At 36.5% G+C, this 15,315-nt stretch overlaps 3 protein-coding genes across 14 annotated transcripts in view; 2 read left to right on the top strand and 1 right to left on the bottom strand.

The window, feature by feature from the left end:
- The window catches only part of LOC116850816 (transmembrane protein 68), a 37,190-nt gene that overhangs the window by 2,365 nt on the left and 19,510 nt on the right, over nt 1-15,315 (bottom strand). Inside the window, exon 2 of one of the 4 annotated variants that reach the window (XM_032829516.1) lies at nt 2,781-2,905. The exons of 1 other annotated variant lie outside the window; for it this stretch is intronic. Coding sequence is in view for 2 of the 3 variants with exons in the window: in XM_032829518.1 (XP_032685409.1) it covers nt 6-63 (58 nt within the window). In the remaining variant the exon portion in view is untranslated. Of the gene's footprint in view, nt 1-5; nt 410-2,780; nt 2,906-15,315 lie in introns of those variants that run through there. 2 more of the 4 variants (XM_032829518.1, XM_032829515.1) reach the window with 2 other exon arrangements.
- LOC116850809 (ATPase family AAA domain-containing protein 2-like) lies at nt 1,280-8,840 on the top strand. 4 transcript variants are annotated; one of them, XM_032829488.1, is made up of 16 exons: nt 1,280-1,567; nt 2,316-2,538; nt 2,771-3,083; nt 3,164-3,335; nt 3,670-3,736; nt 3,866-4,118; nt 4,199-4,413; nt 4,497-4,789; nt 4,875-5,192; nt 5,290-5,471; nt 5,588-5,774; nt 5,963-6,441; nt 6,515-6,700; nt 6,909-6,944; nt 7,182-8,049; nt 8,148-8,840. In XM_032829488.1, exons 2-16 carry the CDS (start codon nt 2,319-2,321, stop codon nt 8,199-8,201), a joined length of 3,843 nt encoding a protein of 1,280 aa, XP_032685379.1. In that variant the 5' UTR covers nt 1,280-1,567; nt 2,316-2,318; the 3' UTR covers nt 8,202-8,840. The 4 variants fall into 4 exon arrangements, with proteins under 4 accessions (XP_032685379.1, XP_032685378.1, XP_032685377.1 ...); XM_032829487.1 differs by having other exon boundaries at nt 1,280-1,755; nt 3,869-4,118; XM_032829486.1 differs by having other exon boundaries at nt 1,280-1,755.
- Nucleotides 9,796-15,315, top strand: part of LOC116850812 (ATPase family AAA domain-containing protein 2-like) — a 13,201-nt gene continuing 7,681 nt past the window's right edge. For 5 of the 6 annotated variants that reach the window (XM_032829508.1, XM_032829505.1, XM_032829503.1 and 2 more), the window contains exon 1: nt 9,796-14,904. In XM_032829508.1, coding sequence (XP_032685399.1) covers nt 14,542-14,904 — 363 coding nt within the window. In that variant the 5' untranslated portion in view covers nt 9,796-14,541. The remainder of the gene's footprint in view (nt 14,905-15,315) is intronic. The other variant, XM_032829506.1, reaches the window with a different exon arrangement.

The raw sequence follows: 15,315 nt of genomic DNA, 5'->3' as shown, positions 1-15,315 counted from the left end.
TTTACCTATAATATCTTCTATTGTTGTATTGTATTGCCACAAGTTGCGCACCATGGAAAACATGCTTAGATTTATAACACAGTAGTATGGAGAATAAAAGATAGCTAATAAAACAATTGTAAATTTGATATTTTTGATGTAGGAAGCACCCACATGTTCTATATTACTTATTGAAAATTCTAACTTCGAGTTCTATTTCGATGTGTCATTTTTTCTTACTCTCTCCACACGTAATATTCATTAAAATTTTAAAATAGTTTCTTGCGCCAATTAAAATGAACCGTTATCGACCGATTAGACCTCGCTTTCTATATTATCATATGTATACATTTTAATCTATCCAATACGTTATCTAGGGTGCGATCCAACAACCGCTATAAATGCTGAGCAGCGTTTCTCTCTCTTGTTCTATTCTTCGGATTCGAATAAAGAAAGAGAAAGAAGTAAAAACGCTACAAAGCATTTGTAGCGCCGGGTGGACTGTACCCCTAGTCACGCCACTGAAGTATACATTCTTCTACACCGTCATTGATTTGTACTACTTAAAAATGAAAATACCGTCCAATCAAATAAATGCTAATGATTACGTTCAGCAGAGAAAGCTGCTTTGTTGTAAAATTTGTGGATTGATATATGTTGGCTGAGTTCCGAAATTCACTGCCAGTGCTGAAATTCTATAATATACGTGATACGAACTATAGATATTCAATATTGGTAGTGAATTTCGGAACGCAGCCGCTATTAAGGTGCATTTACATCTTGGCAGAATAACAGAAGCCAATGGTTGCTTTCCAGTCAATCAGAACTCATGCTAGGTCAGGTGGTAGTCAACTAGCTTTTTATCAACGTGAGTTCCAAATGAGTGGAGGATTCATACTTCGACCTACAACATCCGATATCCAATAGGAGAATTGGTTTTCTAGAGACAAAAATGTCACTAGCTAGAAACTCTAGCAAAGAAACTTTACTATTGGATATCGTGTCGTCGTGCGTCGATGCCAAACGCAGTATGAATCCTCCATTACTCCCTGATTAGAGCACAGTTTTGTAATTTATGATGGCACATATCATTGGAATATTTTACAAAAACTTATTAACCACGAATCTAACTCCACATTTACATATTCACGCTATAGGGCTGACATATGATGTCCTTTCAAAAACGGCGGTTTATATTTTCCGATTTCAGCGCAGCCTATACTAAACTATAGCAATTTAGCAATCTAGGTATTTATAGAAGTCTGTGGTCGTTGCATCGTACCACTGCTTCGATTTCGGTCGGCAGAAACCGTGGCGGCTCGTAGCGGCTTCACATCGATTCATGACTCGACGTCGCCCATCCCCAGTGACGGACATCGCATATAAGTGACGGACATCTACATAGTCACGCTGCGTGACTCACGCATATACGGGAAGTGGGGTATGTGTGGTGTGTAGTACACAGATGATACGGATTTTGCAATTGCAGTCGTTCCCGAGTATTGTCTCGCTTTGGTGCTGTTGTTCGTAACGCTGTTTCGCCGACGGCTATGCCATTCTTCGTCCGTTTAAAGGCGATAGGAAGCAAGTAAGATCGCGCGAATGATATTCGATCGCGAGAACAACGACTCGTCGATGCTCAACGTGCATGCGCTGCCGTGGAAGGACAATCCCACACATTCGTGAATGCAATTCTACGTTATCCGGGACACGTATGACGGACATTAACAGCTTCGTTTTACCTGCATCTTGGCAATAGGAATTGGCCAGATGAAGGTAAATCATCGAATGCTCGTCGAATGGTAGATAAAATCGTTTCCATCAATGCGCCCGATGATTAGATGAAAAACTCGACACAGATTACGTGCATGGCGTTCTGTTTATTGTTATTGTCATACAAATTTTTAGTTTTTTTTTGTTTAAGGATACTATAACTACAACTACAACGTGATACTTAATTTTATTTACAAGTTCGATAACATACACATGCAATACATATTTTTGGGGGATTTTTTTTACAATTTTGTGTGTTCCTCATAGTATGCTTGTAATCTTTTGTGTGTACTATTTACTTTCGTGCATACAGGGAAAATATCTGTGCACAAGTGCATGAATGAAACAACTGATATAATAAAATATTTGTGTCCGTGAAAATAAAACCTGATGAGAGTTAATGATTAATGAGTGATTAAAATGTTCTTTGTTTAATTTTTTTGTAAAATTTTGCTTACTGTTTTTAAGCATTGAAACAAAGCACAAGCAAAGCATATTTTAAGCGTTTTCTACACTGTTCATCGAATAATATATAGTAGGAATGTACAATTGGTATTTTGCAGATAATGTCAGACGATGATGCTGCAATGGACTCAATGGATACTGAGGAAGAGATTTTTTGTCCTCGCACCCGTAGCTTGGAATCAAATGTCAGGCGATCCAAGAACTTGCGCAAGCTGAGATCGCATTCTGGCTCTACATCTCATATAAACAATTTGAGTGTACGCCGCAGTACACGCAATAGGATGCAAACTTATGACAACCTTAATACGAGTTGGATTTTAGGTATGGATCAATCTTCTTTTACTCTCTCTCATATATAAATGCCTATATTCTGAACCTTCTTTTATTGTTAAAAGTGCCTTAAATATAGCTTCTCAGCCAATCAGGTGGCTTCTAAGCCTTTTTTAGAGGCTCATTTATTGTTAAAAGAAAACTCAGAATATGAGCCAAAGAATACTCTGCTTGATAATAATGTAACAATATGTTAAAATATTTGTAAAAATGCACAACACAGGTACACAAACCTTAAAAGGATATCCAATGTTTCAACAACATGCTTCTTCCTCGGACAAAGAAATAGATGATGTTCCTGGTAGAAAGCGTGATCTCAGAGATCGGATGCCTTTGAGGTCTCGCGAAAATCATCCACCTAATAAAAATTCCACGAGACACATTAGAGATAGAACGGAACACGAGCGACAGAATAGCAGGGAGCTCAGAGGTAGACTCAGAGCTAATTCGGAAGTAGAACTTAAGGAGAAGGCAGAACAAGAGAAAAATGTCAGTACAGAACAAACAAGACCGACGAACGAAGAAAAAGACACTAGGTATGCATCTCGATAAGATGCTCATATATTGCGTGGAATTTATAATGTAATGTTAATTTTGTAATCGAAATGTTCTTTAGGACCAGAAAATCCGACAGTCCTAGCAGATTTCGAGAAGGCCCTGTGACTAGACTGTGCGGTAATGCAGTGGAAAAGAATGAAAAGCCTAAGGTGGAGCAGGATGAAGCAGACGACGATAGTTCACGAGAAAGTGAAAAGCCAGATAACAACGACAATTCTGAAAACGAAGATGTAAGTGGTACTTTGCGACATTTCCTCCGAATATTTTTTCCCTAAGTATTTAAAATTATGCATTAACATATGCGGTCTTATTAACACATGTTATAATTATCAGTTGGATAACTGTGAGAATAACTAAGGTTTTTATTTTGAACTCTTTTTTACCGATAAAAGAACCTCTAAAAATGGCTTATAAACCTTCTGATTAATTGTAAATCACTTTCAGAGATGCATTTATCGATAAGAGAGAGTTATGAGGGCCTGAGATTCTGATAAATATTCACTGTTTTATAATATTTTAATTTCATTATATAATGTTTTTTTCTTCATATTTTTTGTTACGTAGGGATACGAGGATATGTACACGCGCATTAAAAGAACAAGACGAACGACTCAACGACAATTGCCAAGAGGTAAGATATTCAAAAGTTTAGATATTCTGTATATAAAATTAATTTATAACAAGCATATTTCTTTGACTCCTTTTCTCCTCAGAAGATAGCATATTCTATTTTATCTAATTCTTTAATTTACTTTTTCAGTAGAGGTAGACAGTGATATGAGCGAATCCTCGGATTCTCCCGGGCCTAGAAAATACAGCTTACGTCAAAAAAAACCTACCATAGATAGATTTCAAGCCAATGTAGAACCAGTTCGGCGATCTATTAGAGCTCTTAGAAGTGTTCTCAGTAATTCGATGAGAAGGAGAAAACATAGAACTAAAAGTACGAGTTCTAGCGATTCCAGCGACTCTGAGCCTCAACGTTATGACAAAAAGAAAAGCAAAAAAGCGAGGTAGTTATTCATATTATAAGAAATTTGTTTTTACAGTTTCGTTAACGTTTCGGTTAACATAAATATTGATGTTCTTGCAGACAATCGACGATACCGCAAGGTGGTCCACCAGATCGAAAAGCTGACATATATCCTATCACCTTAGACACTAATATTAGATTTAGCGACGTTGGGGGTTTAGAGTCCCACATTCACTGCCTTAAGGAGATGGTTGTCTTTCCTATGATGTATCCGGACGTTTTCGAAAGGTTTCACATTACCCCACCAAAGGGTGTCTTGTTTCACGGTCCACCAGGTATTCAGAGCATACTTTTATCCTTCTACCCTTCTAAAGTTTGGTGAAGTCTATCTTAATGTGCAACTCGAAAATTTATTTAGGAACTGGTAAGACATTGATAGCTCGAGCGTTAGCCAATGAGTGTAGTCAAGGTAACAAAAAGGTGGCATTCTTCATGAGGAAAGGAGCTGACTGTCTGTCAAAGTGGGTCGGAGAATCGGAACGTCAATTGAGATTGCTGTTTGAGCAGGCTCAGCAGATGAAACCGTCCATAATATTTTTTGATGAAATAGATGGTCTAGCGCCTGTCAGAAGTACTAAGCAGGATCAAATCCATGCTAGTATTGTGTCCACACTCTTAGCACTTATGGATGGTCTCAGTGACAGAGGAGAGGTAATTGTAGCAATGCAAAGAGATTGCTTTTGCCAACACTTTATATAGTAGAATTCGTAATTGCATATTTTTTTTTCCTTATAAGGTTATAGTTATTGGTGCAACAAATAGAATTGATGCCATCGATCCTGCTCTGCGAAGACCCGGCCGGTTTGATCGTGAACTTTTCTTCCCGCTACCAGCCATGAAGGAAAGATTAGAAATTCTAAAGATCCACGTAAGTAAATGGCAAAATCCTCCGTCTGATCAGTTGCTGGAGATGTTGGCGGAAAAGGCTACTGGTTATTGCGGCTCGGACTTAAGAGCCTTGTGTACCGAAGCAGTACTTCAAGGATTAAAGAGAACCTATCCACAAATTTATATGACAGATGACAGACTACTGCTGGATCCGGAGAGAGTCGAAGTACGTTTCATGCATTAGCAAAAATTGTTATATATCGAAAACTATAAGTTTATTAAATTTCGTAATTTTGTATATTATTAATTATATTAATTAACAGGTGCAAAAACGTGATTTCATACAAGCAAGTTCTATTCTTGTGCCATCATCACATAGAGTTGCACCATGCGCAGGAAGAAAACTGCAACTTTTTATGAAACCACTATTAGGACCTCCACTTGAAGAGTTAATTGTATTAGTGAAAGGAATATTTCCTCAAGGTGTAAATCCCGCCATGGCAAAGTAATTATTTTTTACGTGTATATACATAATATAACAATAATAATATTGGTTGGATATATATGTATGTATGTATATGTTGTGTGTGTGTATATATACATAACATTTTCTTTTCTTAGAGTGAAACATGCTAAAGGTATTCATCGCCCAAGAGTACTAATTTCTGGTGGCAACCTGTCCGAAGGTCAAGGACCTCATTTAGCGCAAGCACTGTTATATTGTATGGAACATCTGCCTGTTCAAATCTTAGATGTCAGCACGTTATTTGCAGAAAGTGCTCGATCACCAGAAGAAACTTGTGTGCAAGTAAGATAATATTACAAAGTTTCTAATTTTTACGTTTTTGTCTAAAAATTACGAAATATTATTTAATTTTACAGTAATCAAAAATAATAAGTGAAGATAATTTTATCTATTTTATGGTTTTTAAGCTATATATAAAGCTTAATCTTACGTTAAAGAAAAATCCTACATTTTATTCCAATATATTACAGGTATTCAATGAAGCTGCTAGAAACGTCCCGTCCATAATTTACATTCGGTCGATCGACCAATGGTGGCCTCTCGTACCGGAGACAGTGAAAGCAGTCTTTCTGTGCCGTATCGCAGCGCTAGATCCTTCATTGCCGATTTTAATTCTCGCCACGAGCGATGCGACGTATCAAGATCTCCCTAACCAGTTAAAAAGTTTGTTCAGCGAGTTACGCGGTGAAGTGTACTCCATGAAGACACCCACTACCGAGCAAAGAATGAAATTCTTCCGACCTATATTTATGATTCAAAGCGTAAGGCAACCACGGATCAAAAGCAACAAAGTAGACGTTTTAGAAACACTGCCACTAGCACCAGACCCGCTGCCAAAGAAACTGACGGAAGAGCAGAAACAAATCATGTACGAGAAAGACGAAATCTCGCTGAGAGAATTACGAATTTTTCTCAGAGAAATTTGCTCCAAACTGGCGAGAAATCGACAGTAAGTAGTGAATAGATTACTTTTGCATTCTCTTTCTTTTGTTGCAGCTTCTTTAACAAAATTGTTGCTTCAGATTTTTCATGTTTACGAAGCCGGTGGATACGGAGGAGGTGCCGGATTATAACCTGATAATAAAACAACCGATGGACTTGGAGACGATGATGACGAAAATCGACATGAATTGTTATCTGTGCGCTCGTGAATTTCTCGACGACATTGATCTCATATGCAGGAACGCTCTGGAATATAATCCGGACAGGTCAGTAGCTTGAATGAAAAATAATTTCTTATTTTAAAAGCTGTTACTACATGTGAGCTCGAACGCATCAAAGGAAAAGGTGTTTCGAGTGAAAGTATCTCCATTACAGAAGCTGTTATCGATATTATGTTATATCATAAGGTTCATCTTCTAGCGATACTGTCCTTTTCTTCTATACTGACATTCATATTGTATGTTTTCATGTCAGCTTACGTGATAGGCCTTCCCTCGGGATATTAAAGAGGTAGTTGAGCTTTACCTGTTTATCCGTTGCTGTTATCGCTGCGTAGATAATAGTGGTTTTCAATTTAGAACGCACCACATAATCGTTGATGTTTTGCTAGACACCATTACGACTAATTCACAATGCATCATTGAAGACCACTCCCATTAGTTCATCGTGCTTTCTATGGATGGAATGCTAGAATCTGAATGGCCTGCTTTATACGTGTCTCTAATATGTTTTGTTCTCGCTACGCAGGGATCCCGCAGACAAGCTGATAAGACATCGGGCATGCTCTTTGCGCGATAATGCTTACGCTTTAATAAAAGCTGAGCTGGATTCCGACTTCGAGGACAAGTGTCGCGAAATTTCCAAGAACCGTCGAATTTTAGAAAATAATTGTAACAACGAGAGTGAGAGTAAAACCATAAAGACGGAATCTACTTCTACGAGCGAACGAACGGAAAAGAAGGATTCCATAAATTCTAGTCATTCTCTTGTCGTAAACGGAAAGAAATTTGGTAGTTCAAGGAAACGTAAGATACCAGCTTGGGCACGCGGTTACGTGAAAAAAGTCCAGAAGAAGAAGAAGATCGCTTTCGATGAAAACGTCACCGAAGTGACAAGTAAATCATGCAATGAAACCACTAGTATCGATTTAGAAAAGTTCCAAGAATTCGAGACGGAGGCTCATAATGTTCTAAACGGGCACATAGGATTGTATGATAATACCGATTCGGAGAACGACTCGCAAAATGAAAATTCGAAAGAGACGCAGGGGAGCCAAAATGATTCTATAATGGATCAACGGATAGATAATCTCGATCATACAGAGTTATCTTTCGCGAACGAAGAGAAAACTGTTGGAAATGGCGACTCAAATTCCTCGTCTCGACGCGAAAGCATGGACGAGTTGTCGTTCGCGATCGAAAGCGATTCTAGTCGAGAGAAAATTGAAGAGAACGAGAAGATTATAATCGACAGGAATGAGCTCGAAAACGCATGGCACTACACAGTCGAAACAACGGAAAACTTTCCCGTCGAAGTGCTGTGCGATATTTATGTGCAACTAAGTAGATGTGTTGGAAAATATGTTCACATCTACGATAGAAAATCACTGCCAAAGGTGAGTACTTCTGCAATCATAGCAAATCGTATCACGATAAAACTATATTGACTTAATTCAGACACGTTTCTTAATATCATTACTTATATTATGCACAGGACTTGCTCAAGGAAATGGAAAAGTTTGCAGAGTACAAGACGCAACGTTATTAGAGTATAGTACGCAAATACAGCATTCAATGACAAAATGCAGTATGTTGCTAATATGAGACGAAACGTGCTATGTAAAATCATGCCACCGTAAATATCTTTAGCGACGAGTCAGATCGTTTCTTTTGTATATTTATACTGAACGCAAAGCCGAATTATCACTGTTATATGAATCGAATCTTTGGAACAGTATATTTTTTTGGTTATATTATACTGCCAAGAGCTTTACGTAAATAACAGCACGTATATGCAACAATCGCATTTGTTATGTAAGATAGCGGATAATTAATTCATTAATTTTAGTTCAAGATTGAATTTCGCATACTTAATCAGATTGATTTTCTTTTTGTATATACTGTAAAACCGCTGTAAATGATAAACTCGAACATTTGATATTTCGTATAAAGTATCGTTGCGATTTTCCAATACGAGTAATAAGAAAGAACGAACTATGTTGTTTATTAACACACATCGTTATTACTTGTAATAATTATTTAGACAATTTTTGTTTTAGAGAAAATTTCAACTTGCTTCTGTGCATATTATATTTCTTTATCTTCATTATATCATTGCTATCATGACATTATCATTTTATTGTCATCTTCATCAAACAAAATAATTACATTATTACTATTACGTTAACTATTATTATTAGAATTATTTTTATTAGTATCATTATTTTGATTTTATAGCTATCTTATCGAGATTATATTACCATTATTTACATGACACAATCATGGATAAGATAAAAATAATAACAATTACATGATATTCTTTTGATTACATCTTCGGATTCTTTTCTATGGGGACACTTGTAAAAAAAATTTTTAAATAAGATAAAGATTGATAATGATTTCGAAAAAGATAGGAAAGATGAAAATATTGGGTCCGTTTGCCATATTTTTCAAAATTATCTTTTAAATTCTGTTCACATGGATTACAGAGATACAAGAAATCAAAAACGTAGAAATTGGTATATTGTGTACTTAACCATTTTCGTTCTAGTAGTTTTCACCAAACAGACACACATCAGCATGATGTGATGATTATATGCACAATTTTAGATTATTGATTATTACATTATGTTTCTTTATGACATGAGTTTAACACAATTAAGGATAATGAACTATCCTACAAATATTCATTTCATATTCAAATACAAATTTGCAATCAAGGAGAATCGAAATATAAAACGATTGGATATGTTTTTTTGAAGCTGCTAAGATTGAGATTCTCTTCTTACATCAATATACCTCACGCTACAGAGTGTATCAATTCGAATTATTAGTATAGAATAATACGCTTTGCGTAAAATTATAGCGAATCAGAGGTCATCTTTTTGAGAAAAAATCCATACATGAAAATCTAGGTATGATTTATAGAAATGGAATTAACAAAAGCATTATATTCACACAGAGAGTGAATACATATCTATATAGTAAATTCTTGATTAATATTATCTTGATTTAATATTATCAATAATTAATATTGTTGATCAATGATATATTAATACTAATATAATCATACAAATTATATATATATTGTTGTGTGTATGTGTGTGTGTGTGTAGAGAGAGAGAGAGAGAGAGAATGTCCCAGACTCTCCTCCAATTTTTATGGAAACGTAGAACGGATTGAGGTAAACATAAAAGTCCTATGCCGTTTTGCGATGTTCGCAATAAATCTCGAGATGTAGGACTTTTATATTCAGCTCAATCCGTTCTACGTTCCCAGAAAAATTGCGAAAAAGAGCCGGGGGACTCTGTATATATACAGAATGTTTAACGCAAGACACGCAATATTATGTGTGAAGGTAGAGCACGTCTGCCTGAACATGAAAACCCCTGGCAGTTTGCAAACTACGTGAAATTTCGAGATAATAATAAAAGAAGATTAGCGAATCAGTATAACGCTGTAACGCGCGGACAAGTTTTGCGTTTCTTGTGTCAGACACCCTGTATAATAAAAAGTTTTTAATTGTATGATTATATTAATTAATACGTAATCTTTAATATTAATTATTTATATATATTCTCTATATATGTGCATGATATAAAATAATGATTAATAATTTTTTTTGGGTTAAAATCACACTATCCTCTCCGATTCGATAATTAAACGTCTTGGTTATGAATGTGATTTTTTCTCATTTTAGCGACTTCTAATTCTATCTAATGCATTTCAGTTCATACTTAAGAAGAGTTCGAGATGCGACTAATAATCCGCAATTTAAATAGACCAAAGTTGTAAAAAAATATAAGGTTTTATTCGTCGGAAATGAAAAGAAACAGCACTCTTACATACGCATACATTACTATAAAGATAAAATACCTCGATAAAACGCGTGTATTACAGTGACGGCTGGTTAGTCATGTTATGTTATTGTCTCGAGTTATCTCCAAAGGTTAATCCGTTTAGAAATCAGAATTTATTGCTCTTGAGTTAAATTTGCAAGTGAGTTTTGACAATTAATAAATATTAAAACGGACGAAACCTAGAGAAATTTATGCAAAAGGAAGATAATTAGAATCTAGACAATTATCAATTAATAAGACATTGACTTCCAATCGATCTCAAACATTCTTGAATATCTAGCCGTCACTCTATAAAAGTCCTGGAACTGTCGCACTTCCTTTCGTATTTTATTTACCTTATATTTCTCGATTAACTTCCAAAGCTAAATTTTTCAAATCATCTCGCTTTTTCTTAATTATTTACGAAGTTATTAATCTCGAGTTAAAATCTACTGTTCTGCTCGAGTCTTATTCGCACTTTTAAAATATGATAATTTCACAGCCAACTGCTCTGAACATTTTATAAATATGTCAAATGTTCCTATTTGTAAATAACGAATTTATACAACACAAAGGAATCAATTTGATTGAAATAGCTTTTCAAGACCAAATAGAAGCGAGCAGAACAGCAGTATTAAAACGGTTATGTCGTCGTTTTCACTAATTAATCCGAAGTCGACGCGCTCTCGAGAGGAATCGCGACCATTCCGGTGGACTCTGTGTGTACATGTATATGTATAAATATTAGTGAATATTTAGCATGTAATTTGCCTTCCAGATTCGTATATTGGTTGTGATTTGCTGTAATTGCGAACGATTAGTTACCAGATAAAGTCGAGTATACGCGACGAGACGACAAAGCTCGTTTCGTTCCAAAGTGTTTCGAGCAGCCTAAAAAGCAAATTCTCTCCGTTAAACTATGCAAACTCGTAATCATCGACGTGATGCAGGGCGCAATAAGTCCACATATTCTGCCGTTCACACCATACGATCGGATAGGGAATTCTAGGTGATAAACTTTATCGATAAAAAAAAAAACACTTGTGTGAGATCCACGAGTAATATCTTTCTTAGGGATATAATATCTCATTGGTATATCGAAATATGAATTCTTTGTTAATGCGCAATGTTGCGCGCAGCGTGATGTACCAATTTCTTCGTTAGTAGCATATCTCCGTTTCTCGATGCATCGGGCGACGCATCAGTAGCGCATATTCTAGCGAGATTCGAAATTTCATAGTTAGCATATACAAATTCGGTTTCGCTCGGCGATCGATTGTCCGTCGAGAAATTCGATTGTATTACATTGCGAAATTCTCTAGTGAGTAGAATCGAAAAGACTGAGGACTTTTAAAAACGTTCGCTTCTTTTTAGCGTGTTCCTACCCGAGCAGCACGAAGCAACATTGGGCCAATGTCGAGCCTGCAGCGGCTAACCATTGGCCAACTAATAATACGTGCTGTCAGGGTATTGCGTGTAAATGTCGTTACGTTCTCGATTCAGCTTCGATTAGAGGCGTTTTTTTCGTTTCGTGACCACGGTAGCGTTTGGTTGGTTAGTTTGGTCCAGTTGACGCTCGCAACGCCGCGAGTGTCTTTCTATCTTTGTTGTTCGAGCGGACCAAACTAACCAACCAAACGCTAACGTGGTCACGAAACGAAAAAACACCTTAGGAAGTGAAAAAAAGATAAAATGAAGGAGAAAAAGAAAGGGAACGGAAAGGAGACCATTGTCCAGTGGCTGTTCGTGCGAATTATATCACCGATTCTCTCGCTCGCGTGATGAACCCTGAATCAGTGGCGAATTGCAATAAGTATCCGGTATCTGCCAAAGAATTAACGACCGATAATGCTCTAGCGAAACTCTTTTCTCGCATGTAGTAGGCGTTAAGTGTAATACACACAGAAAAATTGCATCCACGAGCAACGTGATGAGATGTGATCATCATCGAGCCAACGGGCGGACGTGATTTTTCTGCCTCTGTAGCGATACGACAATTTTACATTCCGCCTTTTTCTTTCCGAAAGAAAAGATTCGAAATGGGGAAACGACTATTTCTACTTTTTGTTGTATCCACGATCCGTTCTTGGTGCTACTTTCGGACGTACTACCATCTCTGTACTATTCACTGCAATGCGGTGCAATTGCAAATCCGTATATACGTATATATGTATATGTATAAAAAAAATGGAAACACTGTACACATCTATGTGTGTATGAGCGCGTGTGTGAATGTGTATATCTGTGAATGGGTGTGTGCGTGCGTGTGTGCGCGCTGTCTCGATTCTCGAGAGATTCTCGCGAAACACTGCCGATTATAGACGAGCGACCACGACACTCATCTCTCAATAATCGCCCTTAAGACTACTGTCTACGGAGAAAGTCGTCCGCATGTTCGAGCTTGCTGTAGCATATCAGGTCCGGCGATCTTTTTCTACGACAACAATGTGACACGACGCGGGATAGACGGTAGTCTTAAAAATGTATCTACACACGAATTGTAAAAGGTATGGACGAGAAGCGACGATGCATCCACTGCCTTATTTATTTTACCATATAAGTAATACATTTGATTGTCATACAGTATAGTGAAATAAAGTTTCATAATGTAATTAGTTTCCAGTGCGGACCCGCGCATCATCATTCTGTCCGTTCTGTTTTCCCACATCGCATATGATGTTACAACTACTTGCCGTGTCTGCTTGCCATTGCGAAATTATCACGTTGTAGTATCAAGGTAAAAGTACCAATTCTTGGATAATAACACTGGTACCAAACTCTGGATATACTTGGATTGCTTAAATTTTCAAAATACAGATATTCAAGCTTTTAACGTCCAGATAGCACAAGGTCTCCAGGAGACGTTCTTAGTTAGTTAGAGCGCGTAAGAGCGACTGACTCGCCACTAGCGAGTCGGTTAGCTGTTATGATGGGAAGTTTGCAGCTTCCAGGAATTTCACAATTGTAAGTCGCGAAATGAAAAACTTGTTTGTGTCGCGAGGTACGTGCTTCACACGCAATTTACCCGGTCTCGTGTGGCGCGTTCACGACGCACCGGTGTGACGACTAGCCAACGGGTCGCTTGCTCGATCCGTTAATTTGCGAATAACCGATGTTTGAGAAATTAGCTTCCAATACACACACACACACACATATATATATATATATATATATATATATATATATATATATATATATGCAGTATAACGCCCCCACCTTGAATTTTTTTCAAACTTTGTAAATTTGTATATTTTTACGCATAGAATTGATTTCTGAAAACGAGAATTGTCGCTCACTTTTCGTTTTCTTGTTTTTTTTTTATTTTTATATTTTATAATGTCGGTAAGTAGGAAAGACAAAGAATAGTTCATACATGCTTTTCTACTTTAATCAAGAGCATAAACTCTGTTATAAAGCAGAGAATAGTTCATGTATGCTTTTCTTTGCTTTAATCATATACACTATCTTATAAAACTCTTAATAATTACCTTTTTATACGAATTAAAATTTAGATCTAACTGTACTGCATATTTACCTTAATATATATAATTTTATATAAAAACGGTATAAGATTTTCTTTTATGTTCAATCCGTACTGTCTCCACGAGTGCTTCGAAGATTGTTCTGAGACATCCTGTATATATTTTATTTTATATATATATATATATATATGTTGTGTGTGACGCGCGCGCGTATACATATATATGTATGTACCTCCGCACGCGCGAAAACATACGAATGCTATTGTATCGATACAATTCCAACCCCTACGACTTCCTGTCTGTTAAAGCTGGCGAAACGTCAGGAATAATGAAATTGAGTAGTGAACTCTTGTAACTTTCTCTTTCCTCTCTCCAAGTAATCCGCGTAAAAATTCCAGTGACAAAATCGATTATAAGAATATACGAAGAAATCTGCGACTCTGCACGATATAAATATAATAATTTTACCAGTCGGTGATCGTAACAATGACATTTGAGTATTGAACCATTCGTGATAAAGGTACTTTTCACTGACAAAACTGTCCTTTCTTGACGAAAAAAGAAGAAAATGTCCAACACGAAAGACTTCTCGTGTGTCGGTGGGCTGGAGAAGCACATCAGGATCGTGAAGGAAATGGTTCTGTTCCCACTGATGTACGGAGAGGTTTACGCTAAATTTAATCTCAGACCGCCACGTGGTTTGCTATTCTACGGCCCACCAGGTAAAGTCAAAGTATTTATCAACAATGAGATTTTGTTAGAACATACTTTCTCTTCATCAGGAACCGGGAAAACCCTCATAGCCAGCGCGCTGGCGACCGAGTGCAGCAATTCCGAACGCAAGGTCTCCTTCATTTCACGCAAAGGTTCCGATTGCCTCAGCAAATGGGTTGGGGAAAGCGAAAAGAAGCTTGAGAAGATTTTCTCGTTGGTTAGTGGAATTGATTCTTACATCATTCTTGTTACATATTTATTATATCAGAATTTCTGTATATTTATATTTTTCCAAGTATAAATACCAGAAAATAAAATCGTGCATTGCCTCTTTTCTTGAGATTATTTTTCACCGCAGAATCTAAATATATATATAAAATGCCACGTCCCAGTAAACACCAACCATCAGTAGTACAACATTAATGTTACAATTTCTTACTCAACAATGTAAGTACAATATAATACATATTATGTATTGGAACAGTTATACTGTTGAAAACTACATTGATGCAATGTTACTATTGGTTGGTGTTTATTGGAATGTAAAGAGTGAATGATATATATATATATATATATATATATATATATATATATATATATATATATATATATATATATATATATATAA

The sequence above is a fragment of the Odontomachus brunneus genome, unplaced genomic scaffold (assembly GCF_010583005.1).
Source record: "Odontomachus brunneus isolate Ranch 3 - 2012 unplaced genomic scaffold, Obru_v1 Obru_scaffold_156, whole genome shotgun sequence".
Taxonomy (NCBI): Eukaryota; Metazoa; Arthropoda; class Insecta; order Hymenoptera; family Formicidae; genus Odontomachus; species Odontomachus brunneus.
This window is presented reverse-complemented; position numbering and strand designations above follow the sequence as displayed.